At 48.2% G+C, this 25,401-nt stretch overlaps 1 protein-coding gene across 2 annotated transcripts; it reads right to left on the bottom strand.

The window, feature by feature from the left end:
- Window positions 1–2,096: 2,096 nt before the first annotated feature.
- On the bottom strand, window positions 2,097–25,198 carry TSC22D2 (TSC22 domain family member 2). Of its 2 annotated transcripts, XM_026045426.1 has the most exons (4): window positions 23,271–25,198; window positions 10,320–10,391; window positions 4,253–4,304; window positions 2,097–3,394 (listed from the first exon to the last, which is right to left on the bottom strand). In XM_026045426.1, the coding sequence occupies exons 1-4, from the start codon at window positions 25,190–25,192 to the stop codon at window positions 3,143–3,145; spliced, it is 2,298 nt and encodes a 765-aa protein (XP_025901211.1). In that variant the 5' UTR covers window positions 25,193–25,198; the 3' UTR covers window positions 2,097–3,142. The 2 variants fall into 2 exon arrangements, with proteins under 2 accessions (XP_025901211.1, XP_025901212.1); XM_026045427.1 differs by lacking the exon at window positions 10,320–10,391.
- Window positions 25,199–25,401: the final 203 nt, after the last annotated feature.

Genomic DNA, 25,401 nt, shown 5'->3' with positions numbered 1-25,401 from the left:
GAGGGTTCTCCCAGTTAATGTTTGTAGCTGAACACAATTTCACTAGGAGAAAGCAAAAAGAGCAGGGCAGAGTGAAGCAAAGCACAGCTCTTCCATGGGATGTTCAACCTTCGCTCTATCCCCTATTTCCTGCAGTTCTGCTAATTACTTATTTTTTTTACCTCCAAAGGGAGCTAAGCTCTCAATAACACAGGTRCTTAAAGGGTATCCAAGCCAGCTACCACCTGCAGTTAGAGACGCTGCGCCGGAGGGAGAGGCGCTGAAGACACCGGTGCTGCGGGACAAGAGGCCTCGGCCCCTCCTCCTCTTCTTCCTCCTCCTCCTCGCCCTYGTATTCTACCTCTGCCGGGCTGCTTTGGGCTCCTTGCTGCTTCTGTCCCTTAGGGAGAGAAGGGAGTTGGTTATGCCGGTGCCTCTGGAGAAGTCTCAGTTAACTACCCATCTGAAGGAACACTTTTACTTCCAGACATCCCCAGATTAGTCCCCTTTTTCTTAGTTTACCAGCCGCTCTAGTAAGACTTTCCTCTACGTCTGTAGCCCTAGCACAAGGCCAGCGAGCTGTTACTCACACTTTCATTTTGACGACTTTAGCTACCGAAATACTTTGCTTCTCTGCACTTGCTGCTCCGCAGGCTTCGCAGCAGGGCTCACCGTGCCCAGGGCACCCGGGAGCTGCAGCCCCCGACCAGAATGAATCCCTTAGCACTTTACCTGCGAGTACTTAAAATACATATACATACATAAGCATATATATATAAATACATACATACATATTTTAATACATATATGCTGATTTGAACTGTGAACTGATGCTTACCAGAACGGTGCAATGCTGGAGAACTGGACAAAGCTGCTTCCCTGCCAGCTGCAGACATCAAAATGTACAGCTTCTGTGTATATTTGAAGCTTTTATGCAGCAAATGAAAGGGGGCCAGGACGGAGACACAGCCGGTGCCAGGGCGCCGGAGGGAGCAGCGCGGCCGGGCTCCGAGCAGACCGCGACGCAGCTCGCGTCCCGGTGCACCGAGGGGCAGCTCCYGCCACCGCTCCGCGCGGACCTTTCTCCCAACCAAACCTCTGGCTGAAGAACATGAAGACGTCGACCTGTTTCCAAAGCCCTTGTGCACAGCCAMATTTTACCTGCATCGCTACAAAAACAAACCAACAGAAGAAAAGAATGAAGTCAGGGACAGGCCTGGGGCACGCAGTGGAGTTGTGCTCCTGGCAGCACAGAGGGGACAGCGTGCGCTGCCCTTGAGCCGCGGGCGCCRGAGCGGCCCCGCGGGCACGCAGAGGGACACGGCCCAACGCGGCCCTGCTCCACGGGCCACCTTGCTGCTCTGCCCCACTGCAGGGCCCCACGGGCAGGACGGGCCCAGCCTCCTACGGCCTCCCCCGCGCCACCAGAGAGGCTCCTGTCCCTGCACGGCTGCCGCATCGCACAGGGCAGCGGGTGCCCCGCATGCCCCTGGTGCTGCAAAGCGCGCAACACTGGCCCGGGTTGGTGTGCACCACCGCTGTGTGCACCGCCACCACAGGCACCACCGTGTGTGCACCACCGCCGTGCGCACCACCGTGTGTGCACCACCGCCGTGCGCACTGCCGCATGCACCGCCGCCGTGCGCACCACCGCCGGCACCACCATGTGTGCACCACCGCCGTGCACACTGCCGCATGCACTGCCGTGCACACCGCCGCAGACACCACCGTGTGTGCACCACCGCAGGCACCACCGCCGTGCGCACCGCCGCAGGCACCACCGCCAGCTCCCACCAGCGGGAGCAAGGCACCAGCAGATGCACCTTACAGGGGAGCTGCCTTTCAAACACACCTAGAGGAAAAAAAATGCAGTTTAATTTCAGAAAACGTGTTAAAATACACATATATATTTATACGCCAAGTTGAGATACTGTGCTAGTTTACACAAATGATGGTCTCTCTTGAAACTTTATTTATGAAATGTACATTTTAATTTAAATACTCAGTATACACTGCACTTAATCTGCATGTTGCATTTATTAAATACATTAAAATCTGCAATGTAACAAAACGTTTTCTGCATACGAAATTCAAAACACCATTTTAAATGAACAAAAGATGGCTCACTTCATTTTTTTAAACAACTAGTGCATAGCACACTAGCTCAACTCCACCAACACCAGCTGTTCTTTCTTTTTTATTTGACATTGTTCACAGACTATTACATATTACAATAAGAGTGCTGGATAAAAACATGAGGTACGAAAGTGGTTCAAAGATTATAGGTCATGCAGATCATGCTAGACAGCAAAGAAAGTTGTGAATGAGAAAACACTAAACAAAAATACATAAAGAATGTGCATTATAAAATAAAAAAAAAGAACTCAATTACACAGCTTTGCTTCTTTGGTTACAAAGTAGGTTGAACAATTTCACAGCTTTTTATTCCCACCCAAAAAAAAAAAAAAAGAAAAAAAAAGTTATACGAAATGTCAAAAAGCAGAGGAATCATGGCAATTTCTCTCTATTAGAAAGTAGAAACAGAAATGAGCAAAGTTTTCTTCATCAAAATAGCCCATCAATTATTTATTATATCACAATAACTGGTGACTACCTGTACAGATGCACTATGGTCTTCATACTTACACTCTATACAAAATTTACATTCAAGCTGGATCTTTACTACCGTAAATAAATACCAAAGGTAAATTGCCATTAGTGTTAGAAATATGCCAGGATTCTTTTGTTCAATTATTGCCTAAACATTTTATCTATTAAACGCAATCCCGTCTATCATTTTACTGATACATACATTTATTAAAAAAATTAAAAAAGTTCTGTGACATTGTTCATGTACATTATGAAAATAGCAGCCCTGTAATAAATAAAACAAATAAATGAAACTAATGTAGGCAAATGTTTCTTATCGGGAAAGAAGAGTGGCTCTGCGGGTGAATTGTTACTGGTGGTGGGACACAGCGGGCGCCCGCCGCCCTGCGCCGCCGCGGGAAGCGCTCCGGGATGATTGTCTAATACTGACAAGGCCAGACACACGACAGAAGCTACGCGCGCTCGCACGGGGTGGGAAGGACACCAGTGGCACACAAGGACAGACTGCTCTCAGGTCGGTTGTTGCTTTGTTTTTACATGAGGCAAGAAAGCTTTATGCTGAGGAGACATTCGGCTGCTGCGGCGGCTGCGCGGGCTGCGCCAGCACGGCCGGGCCTTGGGAAGTGCTACTGGGATTGGCCTGTTGGGCTGAGAGCTGGGACAGCTGGTCGCTGTTGGAAAGGGATTTCAACAGTGCATTTTCTCGTTCAAGTAAAGAGTTTCTTTCAACCAATTCTTTTATTTGTTCCTTCAGGACTTCCACTTCTTCTCTTACCGCATACATCAAATGGCTTTTTACTAGATCCTGTGAAGAAGTTGACAGTTACACCAGATGTACAGACAGTTTCACTCCATTCCACCCCCAGAATTTGCTATTTACCATTTGTACTGAACTAAACAGCCAGGCTGGAAAACTAAGGGCTTTAGGAGCACATCAGCCTTCAGAGCAAATAACCCGACTCTTCAGTTCACTCCTAGAGCCTTCATTTCCAGCACCAGCTAACATCTAGCACATAGCAACTTAGGTATTTCTAGTAAAATACAGCATTTTTCACTTAAAAACAAATTTAACAAAAAAAAAAAGAATAACTGTTTTTAAACTAGCCTCTTTGGACACAGAGCTTTTTAAAGGCCTTTTTTTGTTTTCTTTTATATTGTGCATATGTGTAACACAACAGGAAACTGAGACCGTGACCTGCAAGGCCACGCAGGGCGCTGGGGCCTCGGAGGCCCCCAGGGCTCTGGAGCGCCCGGCGGCTCCGACGACGGCCCGGCCCCGTTAGCTGAAGCTCCACAAAGTGCAGAGCTCAGCCCAAACCTGCGCTCAGGTCTCCCCAGCACAACTCACTGCCAATGTCTCACGTGCGCTTCTTGCATCCCTTTAAGCTCAACCAGCTTGTTTGCAGCGATATGTAGAGCGAGTCACTGGAGAGACTTTCTAGGCCAACAGTGTAACTGAGAACCTCCTTAGATTAAATGTAAAAACAATTCATGTCTGTGGCCATGCCATAGTTGGGATGAAGTCATTTTGTCAAAAAAATGGTGTAATCTGACCTGACTGAAGGCATATWAAGAGACCTGCAGAAAGAACATAGGGCTGGGAAGTTTTGCTCAGTGTCCAAGGGTTCATGGCATTTGGAATAAGAAGTTGCTTTCTACTCACCATTGCCTGCTCTATTTTGTTGTCAATAGCAACAACACTTGCACCAGATGCACTGCAAAGAGAAAAGAAAGCAGAGGGTGAGCGTTCCCGGGTCACCGCACAGCTGCAAGACGCAAGTCCGGGTGCCTCCGCGGCCCCCGGCRCGGGGAACGCGCCCCCAGGCGCTGCAGTCACCCCACGCGTCCCGAGGCCCCAGCCTCCTGCAGCTCCCAATTCCTCGGGATATGCTTAGGAGGCACAGACAGAAAAGTGCGTTACAGTGGGAGTAAATTAACTGCTTTGATGCCTTGACTCATTTCTCAGCTTTCTTCACTTGGGAAGACAGAGACCCACTAATGCGTAATATTTTTTCCACTGGCTTTCCTGGAAGATCACTTTCCAGTAAGAAAGAGAGTATCACATCTGTACCATATTTCCATTTTTGCAACTGAATGGCAATAGCCAGCAGAAGACGAGAGAGGCAGAGCGTGCATTTCCACAGAGTGTGTGTTGGATCAGCCACTGTGGCACAGAACGCTCCACCAGAACACCCCAGCAGCGGCAGAAAGCAGCCAGTCCCTGCAGGAAGCCACGTGCAAGCCCCTCTTTAAGCTCAGCTCAGGTCAAGCTGTCTCTCCGGCTGCTTTCCAGGCCGCGGGAGAGCAGCGGGTCCCCAGCGGCAGCTGCTCCGGCCCTGCTCCGCAGACAGGCTCTGCAGGAGCTGCCGATAGCGGCGTTATCAGCCACACGCAGCTACGTGCCTGCAAAACGAGCATGGAGGARAAATGCAAGGCTTGCAGTCATATCTGGAATCTTGCACCTTTAAAAATAAATAAAGACACTAAGACTGTTAAAAAAACCATAGTTTTTAAAATTACAGGTTTTGGCAACAGGCTCAGAAGTGCCAATTACATAAAGGAAACAAGAGTCTGTTATTAAATATGCCATTATTTGGACAGATTAACTTCACCAAGTCTAAAGAAAATAAAAAAAATCCTCGTGCAGCAGGCAATCCTAGCACCAAAGCCACGTTTACAAGCTGAGCGAATTGGCTTTTGAGACCGAGAAAGCAGCTGCCTCTGGCTCTGAGCGAGCCAAGCTTCGGGCCCAAGCCGAGACGCTGAACACCCGTCTGCGGAGCAAGCTGCTGCACGTCTTGTCTTCCTTTAAGCCGTATTCCCGGGGAGCTCCCAGAGCAGGAGGTGCCTGCGGCACGGGCAGCCCCACGCCGCTGCGCGGAGCTCCTCGCTGGCCAGGCGGGCGCTGCYGGGCACGAGGGGCTGCAGCCACCAGGACGGGGCAGCAGGCAGCGGCACCCGCGCCCTGRCCCTGGAACCAGCTCACAGCAACACCACCCGCTTGTGCCAATGCTTCTCTAGTGAAGCCTGAGAGCGGCCCTGCAATAGTCCTGTGGTGCGACGCGAGGTGCCCTCAACGCTAGGACACTGCAGGAGTCCCGCGGCCCTCGGCTCTGCACTCGGGGCACCAGTGCCCACGCGCACGACGGAGGCGCTTGCCCGGCACTGCACCGGGCTGCGGCTCTCGCCCCGGCGCCGCTCGCGTGAGCGCGGCCGGCTCCCCACTCCCGCAGCTCCCCTCGGGCCTCGCGCTCCATTGTTCTGCTCCATCGTCCCCGGTCGCTCATGCCAGGCTCCCAGGGCCAAGGCCCAGCCGTGCCAGGAAGGCACCCGAGCTGCCTGCACCCGGCTCCAGCGCAGCCCACCCCTCCGGCCTAAACACACTGCCAAATCTTACCATTTTGCATTTTTCCCCAAATCTTAAACAGCTCATATCAGGCCCAGCTTCCATAAAAAAAAATCCAATCCTATGCCTGCAAAATTGAAACTACACCTAAAATTCAGCTTTTATGAAAAGGTCAGAAATATTTTCAGTCAACTAAGTGTGGAAAGAGATTCTTGTAGGAAGGYACCTGGAAGAAACTATGAACTGGTGCACTGAACTAGCCATACAAGCAGGTTAACAGAGCACATAGCTCATTTAACAAAGCACATTTWAAAAAGGTACGTTTAATAAAGCACATTTAAAAAAGGCATGTTTAACAATGCACACAGCTCTGTTTCTAAGGTGGCCTTGAGGAGAGAAAAACAAGAAGTCCATAGAGGAAGCGAGCCAAGCAGAGAGGGATGCAAGGGGGAGCACCGAGATACGAACTGACCAACCGAGAACCAAGCAGGAACGCTGCTGTCCTCATGGAGCAGAGAATTGTTCTAGCAAGAAGCRTGTGCCCACATGTAGGGAYAGAATAATTGTATATAAGCACGAGCCACGAGCACCGTCAGCAGCCACGTAACCCCTCCGGGGAGCAGCGGGCGGCCGGGAGCTCCCACATTCCCTACGCCTACCAGCCAAATGCCAATTAATACGTACGTTATTTCTGCCCCTCGCTGACTTGCTCATTTACGAGCTACTGAAACCCCTTCACTGGACAATGCTTATATCTTATCATGGAGCGACTTGGTCCTGCTAAAGAAGCCTGATTTGTTCTTGATTGACCTTTAGTCCATCTCCATCCAGCTGTGAGACCTGGTACGAGGGGCTCTCAACAGGAACAGCTATCCAGTCCTGGAAGTAACAATGCGGGTATTTCCAACTCCCACATTTTTGTCTTTGTTAAGATATAAAGAATGAATTCACAGCCCCAGGAATACTGACAGGTGTCGGTCTCTGCAGGTAAGTGTACTCGCTAGCTCTTCGCCAAGCAGCTACCTGCTTCTATCGACRGTTGAGATCTTCACTCGGACACTCTGCAAACACCCTATTCAGTACAGCATAACTCAACTCAGAAGCTAAACAAAAAAGCCACATTGAATCAGCAGATTAAAAAGCTCTTGACTCTCAATGAAAAGCTTCAGTTAGACAAGTATACTTGGCTCATAAGAGGTAATTCAGAGGCAAATAACGAAAGTCAAAAGCAGTGAGGCTTGTGTTGTGCAAGTTTAAGCGGCTTGGTTTTTGAGGCTCTCATTTTGGACTTGTTTAGTTGGCTCTGGACACACTGAAGAAAAATTATTAGTTATGGTTATTAGCTTACCTAAGAGCCTGAGCGGCAGTAATCAAGGCGCCACTCATCCCCATGCAAAGCCGCCCTGCGCACGCCTTCCACCAGGAGGAAGCAGCAGGACGAGCCGCACCAACTGCAACAGGAGCTGCAAGAGCCAGCCACGAGGCGCCTGCCTGGTCCCAAACCAACTCCTTTAATTTGGTAGGTCTGGAGAGTTTGGTAAGTCAGGAGAGTTTCCCCTCGGAATTTCCAGATATGGCTGCAAGCAGTAAGTATGAAACTCTCACGCTTCCCATTCTCCACCTCACTGAAAGGGCACCTCATTGACAGAGAGCTGCAGGATTGGGAAATGCAAGTCCAGCATAATACAACACAGGGAGAGATTACAATTTATCATATTGACCAGCACAGCCTCAAAAATGTTTATATGGGTGGATTTTTTTTTTTTTTAAACACAACATTTTCATGATGCACATAGAAATGCAACTCAAACTGAAGTTCACCAACCATGGCTGTTTTAGGCAAACTCAGCCAAGCTCACAACCACCTGCAGGAAGCCTGTGCTGCAGCAGAGCACCCTCTCAGGCTCACCTGATGTGGTGCCAAGAGGCTGTTACTCTCCTTAATCCTCCAAGGAACTGCACTACTTGGAAAGCGACTCATGAGACTTGTGCCCTAAGGAACACCTGTGTGAACACTACACAGAAGAAACATTTCCAAGGTTTCCTAGAAGTCTATAACAACTAATATTTCACTRATATTTAATGGTTTGAGCGTTATTAGCACTCTCCCCATGATGATGGGTTAGCAAAATAGAATTAAGTCTCTTTCCAGAGCATTTTCTAGTAATATTTGACTGTCCTTGCAATAGCCCATGATTTGCTTTGTTGACTCAGATGGTCCCAGGAGAGGGCTACTCATAGGAGAACAAGCCACATTTGCTAGGGGAAATTAAACAGAAACAAAGAAACAGAAAGCTGACATTACACAGGAAGATTTCCATTGTGTTTAGGCTACAGTCGCCTTATTTACATCCTTGGGGCACATGAACTACTTCTGAAAGATCTGCAAAATGTAACCAAAAAGTCTGTCAGCAGGCTTATGATGCACACACTTGTGGTTCAAGGAGCCCCTAAAATTGGGGATGGAAAACCTGGCTGGATTTTGATGGCATTAGAATGTTTTACAGTTTCAGAGCAGATTTCTCTCCCACAAAGGGGTCACCACAGAAAGGCAAGACCCAGGCGCTCTGCTCTCCAACAGCTCGAAGGCGGGAGCGGATTCTCACCCTCAGCCGAGACATTGCTGCGAGCCCAGAGAAGCTCCCGCTGCCCCGTCCTGGCCCGTCCGCGCTCGGGGCAGCCCAAGGCGCCGGCCTCCTACCGCACTGCTGCCGCCACGAGCCACCCCCACCATATCCCTTCCACTGAGGTGTCCTCTATCAGGTTTCCACTGGAAGTGTGGTGTTGAAGGCAGCTCAGTATCAGCCATCCAAATAAGTAAAGTCAAACTACACCAAGCGACTTCAAGAAAGTCTAGCAAGTTGGATACGAATCCCAAAACCCCTAAGCCTTCTCAAAGGATGGGGAATCTGAAGCAATTGGAAGTTTAAAACCTGTATTAAATCTGATGAAGATGCTTCTGTGGTGTTTTGTTTTTGAGCAAATACTTGTTTTTACTAAGCAGCATTCAAAGATCTACCCAAATTTGGTGTTTCTCCATGATCCACAAACTTGCAGTACTTGCTCTGGATGTTATTATGTACACCTAAGATACTTCAATGCTCAACTTGAATCATTAATAACTTCAGCTTTTAAATTTGCTTCCTCATTTTAAGAGTCATTTTAAACTGAGACATGAGTACAGAGAAACAAATGAAGGCTAGACCTAAACATGGCCTTTCACCCTGCATATCACATTTGTATTCAAGGCCCTGAGACTTACGGTAATTAAATAAATAAAGCACTTTCAACCTAAATAGCACACTGTCTTTAGAGAGAAGTGACATGACTTGAAGCAAAAAAAAAAAAAAAAAAAGCCACAAAAGTTTGTTAGAAAGGAAGGACGTGCTTTGAAGCTCAGCCTATGCTAGCACCTCAACAGAACCCCGAGCAGGATGCGTGAGCTTTATGCTGAGCCACCAGCACAGCACGGGACGCAATCGCTGCCAAGCGAGCTGCAAAGCTTCTGTCAGTCCTGTGAGCCTCTCAGGTCAAGTACAGCCAACACCATCAAATGGTTGTCAATATCAAATACACATACATACACACACACACACACACATATATTCCAGAGAACTCAAGCAGGGATCTTGTGAAAGGCCAGAGCATCACAAGGCAAAGTTAAATAATCACTAGGACTTCTATGTAATGCTGACAAAAAAAAAAAACCTTCAAAAATCATTCAAGTGCAGGAAAGAAACGCTGCTTGCAGCTACTAATGAATTAGTAATGCATCTCTGACAAGTCATATCCGTAACATAAATATGACTTCACTGCAGTTTCTCGCCATGAGCTCAGAGCTAACTTGGTAGGTTTTCTTTGTTCTCTTATCTTTTCATAGACAGGTTTGTTCCCATCTAGCTTAACTTCAGCAGAATGAAAGCAAGCCACAAAACTTCCTTTCTTGGTTTTAAGACCGAAAGATTTTAACTTCGCTGAAATCGCACTTAAATGTGGCATTTTCACAACTTGTCTCCTGACACGGGACTTAAAGTCTCAAAACCAAAGTTTCCTTTTTTGGAAAAGGAAGCTGTAGATATTTTAGCGAAGGTCAGCTAATAGCTGACTAGCGTTAAAACTCTTTCAGCTTACTCATAATGTAGGGGACATGCACAACGGAAGGAGGAAGAAGAGAAGTGTCACAGAGTACTTTAAAYCATTTAAGTTGCAGTTGAAATAACTCCGGGACTGCTTTCAGACGCTGGGCTTGCGGAAGTGCCACGCGAAATGCTGAACACAAGCAGCATACTTTGCGCAAACTAAATAAGATGACGAGAAACTTGCACAGAGCGAAGCTGTTCATGCATACTGGGGCACGTATGTGGTGGCATTGGGGAGTTCATACCTATCCCAGAAGGTCTTTGACTCACGCAACTTGTTGAAATGGAACGCTTGGTAGAATGCGGTTGACGGATTCCTATGAGATCCAAGAATCAAACAGAGATATTGAAAATGGATATGCAATTAAAATACCAACTCTTATTCTACCTACCTTACAAATAGCTATCCAGACAGGTTAGGTTTCTGCCCCAAGGTATACAGACTCCACAGAACTCCTTAGGAGGAGTTTAGTGACTGAAAAGCCTTACTGTTTCAATAGACTAAGCCCATGGGTTGCTGCTAAGGAGATTTTAATTAAAAACAAGTCCTCCCTCTCACCAAAAAAAGTCCCCAAGCAAAACCACCCCAAACACCCTTTGGATTTTCAGGCCATTTCAAGTTACTACTGTAAAAAGACTGTAAAAGCTCTTACTACAGCATCCCATAACGTGTTGACAGTATCCTGCAGATAAGTTCTACATCATTCTAATGTTACACATACCTTAACTCAAAAATATTTGAGAGAGTAAAAAATATATACAAGAAATGTATCTTCAGAAGCAATACACAGTATTTCTGTCCTGCTTAGCACCCTACGAGTCCAAGAGGGCTGCTGCGGCAGAGCCAAACATGTCCCATCCAAACTGTGGAAGATTAAGTCAAGGCCGAGGAAAAAGCATGCAGGGAATTGATGATCGTGAAGAGCTGCGCGGCCCCGCGCGCCCTCAACGCGGGCAGCAGCAGCACTTGGCAGCCCTGCGTGCCCTCAGAGCAGCAGCCCCGTGGCCAGCAGCGCTCGGCAGCGCCACATGCCCTGACTGTGGGCAGCCCCGCGGCCAGCAGCGCTCGGCAGCCCCATGTGCCCTGACCGTGGCAGCCCCGCGGATGGCAGCAGCGCTCGGCAGCCCCTGCACCCTCACCACGGACAGCCCTATGTGCCACAGCAGTGCTTTGCACCTTTTTCCCGGCTGCGCTCGCACCTTCGGCTCTGCGCGGGTGGCTCCTGGCACGAGGGGGCCCGCGGCACGGGCTGCACACGTGCTGCCAGCACCAAGACGGGCCGCCCACACGCGGTCCCACAGATGGTGGCTGCGGGCCCACGAGCTGCCGGGACACTCGTCCCCACGGGGTGCCATGCAGCACAGGGCCAGCACCCCGGAGGCTGCCTCGGAGCATCCTGCTGGCACYAGGAACAGCTTTCATCACTCCTGGACTTACCTCTCCACTGGCATAACCATRCTGACCCTTGCGAAGGCTGCAGCAGCTTGACTGAGCAGCCTGTAGAAAAGCCAGCACTAGCTACCATTCCTTTCAAGACAGTTTAAGCCACAAAGTTTCTACCAATGACAGAAGCACATCTGCCCACCCCTAAGTGCACTACAAGAATACCTCGTACAGCGACTGTCTTCAGCCATTTAGCTTTCCATTAAAGCACCATTTCTGTACACATCAAAACAAAACCAAGCATCACAGAAGGAGCACTGCAACCAACCGCTATTACTTGTGGCAGTTTGGTTCCTACGTGGGCTTGGCCCAGCTACCGCTCAGCACCAGCCTTGACCCCTGGCCCTTACTGACCACTGGTCACATCAGTCCAAGACTCCTCCTCCGTCCCCCCGGGAGCGCGGGGTTCAGCCCAACGGCTGCGAATGCAGGTGTCTGCTCAGGCTGGTAACACGCTCCCTCCTCACACGAGCTGCACACCTGCATAATAAGCACCGTGCACTTTGGTGACACGGCTACTCACTGCCCTAGCAGGGAGGAAGGGCAAGGCCAGGGCGCAGGGCCTCACACGCAGAGGCAACCGGCACCCACGGGAACAGCGGCATTCCCTCGCTCAGGGGCAGGATGAGCCCCAAGCAGGATTAGAAAAGCCATAGAGACATCTTTGGCAGAAAGTGGATTTAGAAATTAGATGACTTTCTATTGAGGACATTATCTGCAGCACATCGAGCCTATGGCCACTGTCAGGTATTAAAAGCCTGTGGCTTGTAACCACAGAGCACACAGGTCAGAAGGGCTGTTGCTGGGCTCATAGCCCAGGCCAGGTATTTGTGTTACTCTCMATCAAGTGTTTGGAAAGATACAAAAGTGGTTATCCTATCAACACAACATTTATATTGAGTTGTACCAAGAGAACATTTTTTACTCCATAACTGCATTTTAGCACAATGTTAATTGCTCAGGGAAGAAAGACCTTTACAGGAAGAGCTATCTGACCAGAAAAGGTAAAAAARCAAACCCACATGAGAGGCAATGCCTGATGTGCAAGTCAGAACTGCTATTCCCRAGTCTCACAGGCTGCTGAGACATCTATTTTTAATGACACTGTTAAAACCTGCACAATTTTGCACCACAGTGGGGGCTGCAGGGCCCGGGGCTCCCACGTGGTTGTCCGTGCGGCCCCCGGTCCAGCCGGTCACGGCCGCTGCCGCCAGGCCCCCGTCCCACCTCCCTCCACACACAGCGCCTCTGCTCCCTTCCCTTCCCTCGCAGGCCCACCAGTGACCAAGGGCCACCTCCTACGCAGAGCAGCACCCCCACAGCCCCCAAGCTGGGCCCACAACTGTTATGTCCACTGTTCATGTGGCTCTCCAATGCTTCGATGCAATATAGAAGGTCCCATCAAAATGATCTCTTCAGAGTCTCCTCTGAGACTGTTAGAGGATACTTGGACACTGTGATACAGACCATSTTTATACCTGCAGGTGGTCTGCAAGCACAGTGGACAGCAGAAAGAGATCATGAAAATCCTGCACAATTGGAGCAGTGGTCTGAAAGAAAAAGGATGCAACTCAGTAAGGATAAGCATGAAGTATTCTCTGCTAGCAACAATCAGCAGCACAAGATGAAATGTGAAGGGGGAGACACCACTCCACTCCACAGGGGAGAATTTAAACAGCAGTTAAAAAAAAAATCTTGCAGAGATGTCATTTTCATGRGATGTAAATGTATTAACTGATGTCTCATTTTATTCAGCCCTTCTGAGCCCCTAACCCAGATTTTACATCCAGTTTTGAAAACGATCTCTTCAAAAGGATGCAAGCCCACAGAGCTCGGATAAGGCCTCTAGAAGAAGCGTCAAATTACCTTTCAATAATGAGAATCATTATTAGGAAAACTAAGCATTGAAAAGAAATGAAAGAGTTGCAAATTTCAGGTACTCCAACYTATCTGCACAGCAGAAGCTCTTTCATACCTGCTAGACACCGCACAAGCATCAGCGGTTTTAACAGCGGCCAGGGAAGGCTGCGCTCTGCGTCAGAGCGGCCCGTGCACAAAGCAGCAGCCAAGCGACGTCCTCCCACGGAGACGGAACTCCCAGGGCTGCTCGTTCTAGAAGAGACCAAACAGGCACCTCCGGAGGCCGGCCTGGGCCACGGCAACACAYGGCCCAACCTCACCAAGCGGCGGCAGACCCAGTTCTCAAAGGACTGAGCACCAGAGGAACCACCACGCTTTCCTATCAGAGCTGCGCCTTYCTTTCCACAGAGGAGACGAGAGCAGATGCCTCTGCCTTCCTCATCAATCTCCTAAAAGGGRATTTTAAGGAAATCCCCTTAAAAAGTTCTGCTCTGACTAGAGGTCTCCAGGCGTGAATTGGGAAGGACCGTCCCAATGGCAAAACAAGAAAGTCTAGCAGAGCCATTTCCCCATCACCCTCGCCCCAAGGCGCTGCCACCAGCTCTCCCCTTCTCCCATTCGGGACAAGGGTTCCAGCATCACAGACGTTTTTTAAGTTTAAAGTGGCTAAAGAAGAGACCGAAGCTGCTTTCACAGAAAAGTAACATGATCATTTGTCCTTGTTTTTTGGCACACAAAGCCTTGGATCAGTACGACAGGGATAGCCTGCCCTACAATGTACATTAAGCGCTGCTGGTGCTTCAGGCTAGTGCAAGACAGAAACCTTTTCCCCTGCAAGGATACAAGATACCTGCTACTGTCTTGGAGAAACACAGTTTTCACTTTACAAAGGTGGTACCCCAAATCTGCTTGGGAYCCATGAAGACGGGAATCAGCAACACCTGCTGCTGCAAGATGAGATCTTCTTGTCCCCCAAAACACTTCCTCTTACACCAGATGACTTATTCAGAGGAAGCCAGCCACTAGTCACTGTTAAAGTACCATGTATCTGCATATTAATACAAGCTTCATTTTATTTAGACAGGGAACATACATGCTCTCGGAACTAAGTTCTAATAATTATTCAAAGAAAGTCTGTCAGTTTTGGCTACATTAACATAACCAAAAAATGAACTACTCACCAGCTAGTTTCAAGCATCCATTACTTTAACGACATCCACAACAAACTTAAGTCACAGTACACCCTATACAGGCTCATTTATGGTTAYGAAAGCTTTACTAAGTCAATATTTTCATTGTCTACACAGAAGATAAAACAGAAAAACTTCCCATTTGCCTGAACTCCTCCGTGCAGAAGGGCCAGCTATAAGCCCACTGCAGTTGCCTTCCCTGATTTACACCTCATTTGCAGAAGAACAGACCGTCAATCTAGGTAGATTAGGTCCAACAGCATCCCCAAAGAATTTGAAAATTAGAAACAACTTAAAAAAAAAAATCAAGCCACCCCCTACACCCTAGAAAACACGGCAAAAGAAAGCAGATTTTTTTATGCACACACATCTCAAGACATGAGGAGTGATATAATTATGTTTACGTCTGAAAAAACACATCTTGCTAGACTGCAGAAAGGGCCCTGTGTGCAAGATCCTCTTACCATCCACTTCCTACAAGCAATTTTAAGGAGTATACTCACTTTTCTTGATATCTGTTGATAGTWTTGGCAGAAACCCAATCCATCTCTCTCCATGTAAGACAGAGCATCTGGTTTATGAAATTCCCACAATGTTTTAGTATTARAAAATTTTGTGAACTTTTGTAAATAAATTTAAAGTCATCTTACATAATATAAGGAAAGCATGGTAATTATGACAGCAAGCACTATTTATCCTGCGTTCTAAAGCCTTTCCCCAAGAACTTTTAAAGTTCTAGCCCTACAAGAACATGYTCTTTTCAAGTGCTTTGATACTGCTTCTAAACAGTAAGATCCTGAACAGCACATTCCTAGAAGTGATCCATTGATCAGCGAGGACAGGAAAACATCCTTCCAATTAAAAATCTACAGGACCACTGAAAATGAAGCCTCAGCATCCTTGGCAAGAGAGCCGATAAGTAAAGTCTGTCTCAGTACTGTGTTTACTCAGGAAGGAGAGTCCTGCAAATAGACTATAAGCAGATATCCACTCAAAAGACCCTGCAGCTTTCCGATTTCAACAGTTGCTACTCAAAACTCTAGAGGCCAAAGTCCTTCAGATCCCAGACCCCAGAAGTCCTACRTATAGTAGTTAATCCTACAATCACGACAGCTTTAAGGTAGTTTCAGGCTTGCCAGTGATCTTGCCCATTGTCTATACTGTGCCCTGCTGCTGGCACAAGGCAGGTCCCGCACGCCCGGCTACCGCTGTGCTGCCCTCCGGCCAGGGCCCATCTCCTGCCCTCCCTCCTGGTAGGTTCCCCAATGTGCTCCATGCTGACACTACCTCGTGGAGGCTGACAACCGGAATTTTAATTATTCTTTTAAATTATAATTTTGCAGACTAAGAAGTGGTTTGAGAGATTTCATCTCCAAAATTAAATATACAAGTCACTAGCACAACAAATCTTACGCCTATCTTCTTGCCAAGTGAAGTCACCCTTCAGTTCTTTGAAGGAAGGGCACACGATGGAGCTCAGGAATGGGGACAGCCGGCTCCGCAGGGACACGGAGAAGGAAGCGTGCRGCAGAGCCCATGAGCGCGGCGGTGCTGGGAGGACGCGCCGGTGGCAGGGTGGCCTCTGCGCCTTTCCCGGGACCGGCGGCGCTCGCACCTTGTCAACCCCACAGCAACACAGCAAGGCTCTCCTGGCCGCTCACTGGGCAATCCTGCCTCAAGAAGCTGCTGTAAAAACTACACAAGCAGCAGCATGTCGGAACATCCACGYCCGCATCCAACAAAAAAGAAAAAGTACTTCTGAAATAAAAGGACCCACATTTGTTAATTRTGTGTATGTATATATATACACACACAMAAAAGCAGAAGGGTCAAGTGTACTAAAAAATATCAATTTCTACGTTTGCTCAACTCAGCTGGTAAAGAAAGAGGCATTTATTAACATGTATGAACTTGTTATTGCAGCAGATTAGGCCCCTGCTGCYTGCACTGCCCACAAAGACAGATTTCATCAAAACTCCAGGTGAAGGGAAAACTGCCCGTGATTACTGGTGAAGGCAGCACTGCAGAGCACAACAGCTCGTTTGAGAGTATCCATTTTCATAGAGCCTGGCCCCAAAAATGAGATTTCTCCCTGCCAGGACTGAGCTACAGGACAGGAGTTTCAGCTATTTCAGTTGTTATATATTCAACTAGTTCTCTGTTTTCTCAACTCCCCGTATTTTTTTTTTTTTTTCCTTCTCAAGATTTGCGAAGAGAAAGAAAAAAAGACGACAACAGTGAAGCAGAGGTGACCAAATCCTAGCAGTTATTGGATACTGGCCAAACGAGCACCTCTTAGCTTTTGGAAAGATGCCACGTACCGGGTAACTATTCCACAGTACACGACAAGGGATTTGCCCTTCCCCACAACGGCAGAGGTTTTACAGCTCTAAGCCTCACACAAGTTTGCTGTCTGCTGAAGTTGAAGCTGAACAACTAAAGCACGTTCAGTATGACAGCTTACTTGGCCTATATGGACAATATTAAAACAAAAAGCGTTCGTAGGGTTGATGAAGGCATTCACAGACCTGGCTCCCACAGACCTGGCTCCCACCAAGCTGTTCTACCTAAAACCACTTCCCAGATGATGTTCCCTACAGACCCCCATTAACAGCTCAAGTAACTAGTAGAGAAGCGAGTGACTCCGAACCCTCCTTTTGGACCGTCTGCCCCCGGGAGGTGGCCAACGGCAGGACGATGCAGCTCCCTCCGGCCCTGCTTCCCYGCTAAGAGCCRTGCCACCCCACGCCGCCYGGCCCCGCGCCGCACAAACCTCCCTCACAGGGCCTGCGGGAGGCCTGGTGCACACACCAACTCACCAGCACTTCACGCCTCACGACAGGATTGAAAGCCAACTGCCCAGCTGCCTTCCACAGGGCTGAGAGCCCCTTAATCTCTGCTGACCCACAGAGCATAACCAAACTTGCTTTTTTTTGTAAACATCAGAAGGAATTCATCACCAGCTTTAAAACCAAATTACCATTAACCTCAAAACAACAGGCAGACAGGCAGATATTAAGAAATACAGTAAGGTATCAAGGAACTTTTTTTTTTTTTTTTTTTAAACTGTAGCACAACCCGATTCTGTAAGAGATTATTAGCACTTCTTACAGGAATACTACTCAGTACACACGGCCCAAGCAAAGCTCCACATCAGTTAGTCTGAATCCAGTTACCTGTATCCTCCAGTCATTTATAGCCTTCCCCAAAACCCCAATGCTTGAATATCACCTTTTAGGAACTTTTAAATAAGCTTCCATTAAACATATACTGTTATTTCTATCGTATGAGACAGCATTCAGAGGAAAAAAAAAGCTGACTATGGAATACTTGTACTCTTATATAGAAGAGCAGGGAGAGGGGGAAGAAAAAAAAAAAAAAACAACCCTTACAGCAGCAGACCAGAATAGTTAAAAGTACCCAGCACAGAGAACTGCTTGTTTCAGAGGTAGAACACTCCAGGCTTTAAGAGAAATTGAACCATTTTACCTTGCGAATTTTGCAAGCATTCCCCCTCGACGGTGTCACCTCCTCCTCAGTGAGGGCCTTTAAATCTTTAAACTGGGACCAAAGGCCACCAAACGAGCAACTTGCAGTACTTTTTCCTGACTGATCAGGTATCTTTTAATGCTTGGTAACTGACTACATGATAGAATAGGTTTTTCGTAATCTCAACATTGGGGTAAGACTCATGTTACTTTATGCAATTTTTATTTTAGGAAGTATAGCAAAACCTGAGTAAAACTAAATAAAGTTTTTGTCTGCACTAAATTTCACTTGCTATTACTGGATGCAATGTTCACCTAAAGTTCTATCTCAACTCTTTTTCAAGTGTACTTCTGGACAAAAATAGTAACATTAATCAAACTAAAGGCTGCAGGATTTGAGGAGTCTGCCTRTATTTCATTCTCTCTTGCCTCTACAATCACTTAAACAGCACCCTTCACTTCTGAGAGCGGAAAATCTGCAGCTCTGCAACCATGAGAGCTGACAGTTTAACAAGCTTTAGAATAAAGCAGAAAAAAAGGGACAGGATTAACTGATAGTGCAATTCAAGTACTGCTTACTTGCACATATTTGCACAACTCTCATTTTTTAGGGATACAAAATATGCATCCTGAGGATAAAGAGCTCTTATCAAAATAATATTAATGCCTACACCCAGTTTTGTTATTATATTAAGAGAATCCCAAAATCTCGGCCTTGCTAACTACACCCCACCAGCAACCCGCAGGATAGCACACAGATAGGGGAGATGCATGCGAGGGGAAGTGCTCACAGCCAGGTGCTCAAGGGTCTGCCCGCTCCATTGTGGGCGTGCAGCAGCGCTCCCACAACAAGGCCCGCGCTCTTCAGGCTGCTCACTGATCTCCGGAATATAATCTGTGCCCCTTTCCCAACACATCTGGTAATATTYTGCCCCCACAGCTTGCCAAACATGCAGGATACTTGAACAAGCCTTCTCAGGAACAATCTTCTATGATTCCCTCCCAACCCCAATCCAAATCCCCCCAGATCCAAAAAAAAGTATAAAGTTAATTACTGCACTTGACAGCTACGTATTTCTGTATATATAGGGGTGAAGGTGAATGGAGAAGCGACGCATTGATCTTGAGATCATCTCTTGGGTATTCTGACTTCACCCCCCAAAATACCCACTGCTGTAAGAGAGCAGTGAATCAMCAGTCAGGGTCATTCTCAAATCCAATCCTACACACCTGCTTTCACTGAATTTGTCAGATGCAATGAAATTCAGAGCGGATTGCAATGCTCCCTCCTACCTCTGCAAGAATACCATTTCCTCCACTTGCAATACTGTTGCAATTTATTCTGTTCATAGCCACATTTGGAGAGGAAGAGGAAATAAAACTATTTGTTATGCTGTAGATATACCTAGAACTTGTGCAAGACATATTTAAGAACTTAGTAATTTAGATGCTTAAGCTGAAGAAGTCTATTTTTCTCTGAAGAATATAAAAAAAGTTGAGACATGCCAAAAGCTTCTCTATTTCTCTGGAGTCCCTACGTCCCCTCTGCCCCCAGTATAAAACTTTSAGACTAACCGATTCTTCATTATTCATCAGATCAGCACTAGTAGTACAGCAGTTTCATTTAGGCTACTGTAAGAGTTCTCTCAACTAACAGGATAGGAAATTGAAGGTTATTGGGCAATGTCTTGGGCAAACAAACCCAGTGTCTGTAACAGGCTATAGCCTTAKAACTCCAGACACAGCTATTTCAGATGTAGGCTGATCTAAAATAGCAGTCTGTATGATTGGAATAATACAAATAAGTTCCCTCCTCCCTAGACTAGATGAGAACAGAATTTTAATATGAGAAATCTCTGGCTTACATTCAGCGCAGCTCTCAGTCTGCTTTCAAAGAATTCCCATCCTAAACCTTTTTATCTTTAAAGTAGTTCCTCTTCAAATTAAAAAACTGTGATACACAAAAAAAAAATACAGAATATTTAGAGCCATASATCATTCCTTGACTATTTTAAAAAGAGAATGATCTACACAAGTTTGTCAAGTCTTGGCAAACTCGATTAGGCACAAATGCTTAAGTACAGTGGGCAGTACCAGAAGAAGCATAAATATCCACCCACGAACTGGCTACTCCTTCTTCAGTATATTTTGAATATTACACATTAAGATTCAAAAAGAGACAGACAAGGTTTTCTACAACTTTTCCTGTGATCAAAGTGTACCTCTCCTCAGAGAAGTGTTAACTTCCTCAGCCTGAAGCAGCCTGAGACAGTGACTCATGATGTGCGAGCTCCCTTTGTGCCCTATTAGTTTTATCAGTGTCAACTCTGTGCCTATGAATGATACTTGAAAGTCCTTGTTAACCATTTCACCACTGATTTCAGTAGATTAAGCAGCTGAGAATAATTCCATGGGAGTAGTGGTATAATTTGAACAGCTGCAAAGAAAGAAGCAGAAGAAAAACAGAAGACAAGCAAGAGCTAAACGAAAGCCTTTTCAACAAGTAACAGCAAATAAAGCTGTAAARCAGCATTTAACAAGATGTTAGGTTATCTTCTCTCTCTCCCTCTCTCTCATCAGTAGAAGTCAGGCTACTACTACTAAGCATGAAGAGATTTAACATGTGCATATATTGTAGTACCTATGTAAGGCAAGCCATTACTGTTCATCAGCAGCACCAAAAGAGCAAGCTGTTCCAAGCCTGGCCGAATCATTTACACAGGACTTCATGCTAGTGTGGAAGAACAATTGTGTAAATCCCCTAAGTTTTGTTTGAAATTGTGCTAAGAAGCAGGATGCCAAATCCAACCCAGCAGCTGCTACAAGGACAGTCGCACTATGCACCAGAGTTGCGAAAAGAAAGCAGAGGTTGTCCTGATTTTCTAATAACATAGTGTTTTCCATTAAAAAAAAAAAAAAAAAAAGTTGCGAAAAGAAAGCAGAGGTTGTCCTGATTTTCTAATAACATAGTGTTTTCCATTAAAAAAAAAAAAAAAAAAAAAAAGAAAAAAGCCTGTGGAATCACCTGGATCCAGCAGCCCTGATTGCAGGCGAGACGGCCGAGGCAGGAGGGAGCCGGGAGCGTGGGCGTACGGGGCAGGCCCGCACAGCCGCCTGCTGAACCCGGCCCTGCTCAAGGGGTGCCAGCAGCAGGGCCCCCCAGCACACGGGATCTGTTTGGAGCAGGGCCTCTGCAGGACAAGGAAAGGGCTCTCGCGGCACACGGTGCCGCTCCACTGTGGCACTCACCGCTGCCAGCGCCCAGCGTCTCCGAGGAGCCCGCACTTGGGACCACGACCTACCTTCCCTAATATCCTAATGTGGCAAGGAAAAACAGGACCCTGCATTTAAAGTCCATCCCTAATTTTTTACACGGTTCTCACAGCAAAGTTTCTGAAAAAAAATTCATTGGAAATAAAAAAAGTTAGAATATTGTTACCGAGGGTGTCTAGTTCAAAGACAAAACTGCCATCGTAACTTGGGAAAGTCGTTCTTCAGAGGCAGACCATCCAGGATTACCTCACTACCACACGAGTTGCAAGTTAACAACTTGCAGGTTTGAGTAAGTGGGACAAGCTTTTCCTTGCTGTTACATAAAGCTAGCGAATCATTTGTCACAGATGATCATGTCTGTTACTATGATTTATAGGAATATTAAGTACTATAAGTTATGCAAAAGGAATGTATGYTCTCAGAATGACTTAAAAATGAATAATACATTTCCTGATAACTATAACAAGCTATGATAAAAAAAAAAAAGTCCCTAGTTTGAAGTCAAGCCTTATTTGCACTGAGACACGTTTGCCAGATGGATCAGCAATCCTCTTAAGGTAGGCACAAGTGCAGGAGTATTTTTAACAGTATAACTTTCTTTCACGTTCTTTACTGCTCTATTTTTAAATCAGAGCTAGCAAAACTGTCTGCAACTTGGGCTTTGTTTACATAAAGGTATAAGCAGAGTTACTATCTCATACACAGTGCTAGTTAAAGCTTTAGCAAGCACAAACCCTGCATTAGCAGAGACCTTTAAAAAACAGAAAAAAAAGAAAGTCTTTAAGGACTACTAGAGTTACTTCCTCCATCATCTGCACCCTAAACCCCACACATGCAGCAAGTTTCCCAAAAGACATCCTAAGCAAGTCAGACTTATCTTAGAGTATGGTATTCTCCCAGAGTGACAAAAGGATCATATGAAAATTCAGCAAGTTAGGCTTTTTCATAATGGCGTTACTTGTATTATTAAAAATAGGAGCTAGTTTAACCCACACGCACTTTGTTCTTCCAGTAATCAAAACTTTGTAACACTAATTTAACATTCAAACATAACTTTCTYTGAAAGCCTTTCCTCAAAGGAGAGGATGAAGAGCAGTTTTAGCCATCTTGCCACCCTGCRGAGCAGGCCATAGGCCTGGAAAAGAAGCCCCACATATGTCCCCTCTCTCAGGCCACCTGATGAGTCTTTCCCTACTGAAACCCTTATTAAAAGAAATGGTTCCATAATATTGTTATATACGGGAGATTTCTTTTGAGGCTATATTTTCCATTTTCTACATATTTTCCCCAGGTAGGCAGAGCAAGCAGTACAGTCTTGCTCAATTCAAAAGGGTTGTCATCTGTAGTTTCATTTGCACATTCAAATTCACATCTAGGTTGCAGGTATTTTCCTTATTGATTGATATTTCAAAGTAAAAGTCTGATGGCAGGATAAAAATCAAGCACCAGAGTTAGAAACCTGTACGTTTTCTGAGGCACTTCACCCAACAGCCTCAAGCAGGGCTGCATTTTCACTACCAACACTGCAACCTACCAGCACTGATGAATCCGTGTTAGCCTGCCTGTCATTCCCATGTCCAGGGGAAAGGAAACAACCAGCTTCCTCGYGTACTGAGCGTATGTAGCAGTACAGCCAGCTTCCAGCCAGTTTGCACATGGAAGAGGTTACTTACAGCTTTCTGGATACCTTCTGCCCTGTTTTCAGGGGAAGATTACCACACACTCAGATGGAGAAGAATCAGTACTGTTCAGTGCTCGCCTGTGCACTCTCCATGCTCTGTACTCTTAAAAGCACATGTATAAACAAACAGAAACCCACACAGCAGCCCAGGGATATTTTGGTAGGAGGCTTTTTAAAAATATGATCTACTAAAAAACACCTGACCATAACCTAAAGCTTTTGTTTGTTCTTTCAGAAATAGAGTTTGAAATAGTTCATACCTGTCTTCATCACCATCAACAGGAATAGATATGCCAAAGACAGAGCTGGCAAGACTGTTCATAGGAGTACTTGTAGGTAACTGAAGAGGATTAGTTAGAGTGTCTGGAGCAGGAGGCTTCACAAGAGGCTTATTTTCAGCTATAACAGCAAGCGGTGGCTGAGGTAGGGGTTCYGACTTTCTTCTGGTATCGTCGATCTGGCCCACTAAGGATGGAGCTGGAGTCTGGAACTGTCCGAGGCTCGAGTGCGGCAGCACGGCGGCTCCGCCGGGCGCACCCTGCAGCAGCGAGTGCCCCCCATGCTGCGGCGGGACAGCGCCGGAGCTCCTGCTCACGTGGCCGCTCAGCTGCGACGGCGCCGCAGCAGCGGGGACATTTGGCATAGTAACAGAAGTGGTGGGCACACTAGGCACACTAGTACCAGGCACGGCAACAGGCACACTCTGCACCCCAGACACCATGCCGTGGGGAGCACCAGGCATCCCGGACACCTGACTGCTGCCACCTATTTGATGCTGAGTCACAGGTTTCTGCTGCACAACGCCTGCATGCGCGATGCCCTGCTGCACCACTCCTCCGGGCTGCGCAAGGGCGGCCGGGCTGGGCTGCGCCTGGCCGCCCTGCATCACCCCTGATCCCTGCCCCACGGCTTCGCCGGTGTGTGCCGACACCCCCATCATGGGGGCTCCCACAGGCGAGGGATTCTGCCCCGTCACCTGGCCCACAGAGAGGCTGGGGGCCACAGTACTTGGGATGGAGCCTGCAGCAGCTTGTTGAATTGCTCCTGGAGGCTGCATAATCGTCACGTGCTGCATGTACTCAGTCTGACCAGAAGGCTGCGTCGGCAGTAGATGCACTGGTGGAATTTGGGGCTGAGAATAAGCAAATTGCTGAGGCTGAGTCACGGGAGCGGCTCCTTGCTGCACCTGCTGCGGGGCTGTGGGCAGGCTGGGCTGGCCAATGGCTGTGCCCAGCGGTGCCACGCTCTTCCCGTTGGGCCCAGCCGGCCCCACGCTCTGCGCATTCACCTGCGGCTGTGACTGCGGCGGCACCATCATTTGCTGATTTGCTACCGGAGTCGTGGAAAACAGAGGCTGAGCAGCACTTTGAGGCATGGCCCCGCCTAGGGGCTGTTGTGGCTGTTGTTGTTGCCCAATGACAAAACTAGGTTGCTGTAGAGAGGGCTGGTTCATTTTCTCTCCCTGCAGCAGCTGCGACACAGCAGCAAGTGAACTGTCAGCTATAGAATCGGGGCCATGCACCGACGCCGGCATGGCCGACACCACGACAGAGCCTCCCGTGGCGCCAAGGCCACTGTCCCTGTCTTGGGAAGCCTGCTCAAAGGTGCTGCTGTGTCTAATGCAGTCCCCAGTCCTGCCCAGGACCGCGCCGCCATCCGAGTCCCGGTCATAGTACTCCACACACGTCCATCGCCCTCTCCTGTAAGGCTCCCCGCTGCCGTGGTCCAGCTTGATCACCCTGAAGCGTGAGCTGCAGGCAGCGGCCGCCGTCTGGGCCGCGGCGCCGGCCCCTGCGGCGGGCAGGGCGGGCTGGGCCGGGCCAGCACCGGCGCCCACGGTGGAGCTCTTGGTCACGGCCCCCCCGTTGGGGGCCTGCAGCGGGGCGGGCACCACGGCCGCCAGCTGCCCGTCCAGCAGCAGGTTGGGGGAGACGCTGCCGGGCGTCTCGGCCTCGCCCACATTGTTGAGCGTCTCCTCGGAGGAGCTGCGCTCGCAGGCCTCCTCGGGGAGGTAGTCACTGGCACGGGACACGTCGAAGACCTCGGAGGACACGTCCTCGGTGCGCGACTCGTCGGGGTCATCCAGGCTCTCGGTGTCCTCAGTGATGCTGCTGGCCACCTGCGCCGTGGTGACACTCGTGATCTGGAAGCAGCTCTTCTTCTTGGCCGGCATCTTGGACATGGCTCCCGCGCGGGGGGGCGGCGCGGCTGTCACGGGCCCCCGGCGCCGCCGCACATCCTCCGCCTTCCTGCCGGGCTCGGCGCGCTGGGGGGCGCGGCGCGGGCTCCTCCTCTTCCTCCCGGCCCGGGACGCGGCCTCCTCCCGACGCGGCCTCCCGCCCTCCCTCCGGCGCGGGCCCGCGCCGCGGGCGAGGCGGCCCCGGCCCGCCC

Source organism: Nothoprocta perdicaria, unplaced genomic scaffold (assembly GCF_003342845.1).
Source record: "Nothoprocta perdicaria isolate Ctin4 unplaced genomic scaffold, notPer1 scaffold_4, whole genome shotgun sequence".
NCBI lineage: Eukaryota > Metazoa > Chordata > Aves > Tinamiformes > Tinamidae > Nothoprocta > Nothoprocta perdicaria.
The sequence above is the reverse complement of the archived record's forward strand: the minus strand, read 5'-3'. Positions and strand labels throughout refer to the sequence as shown.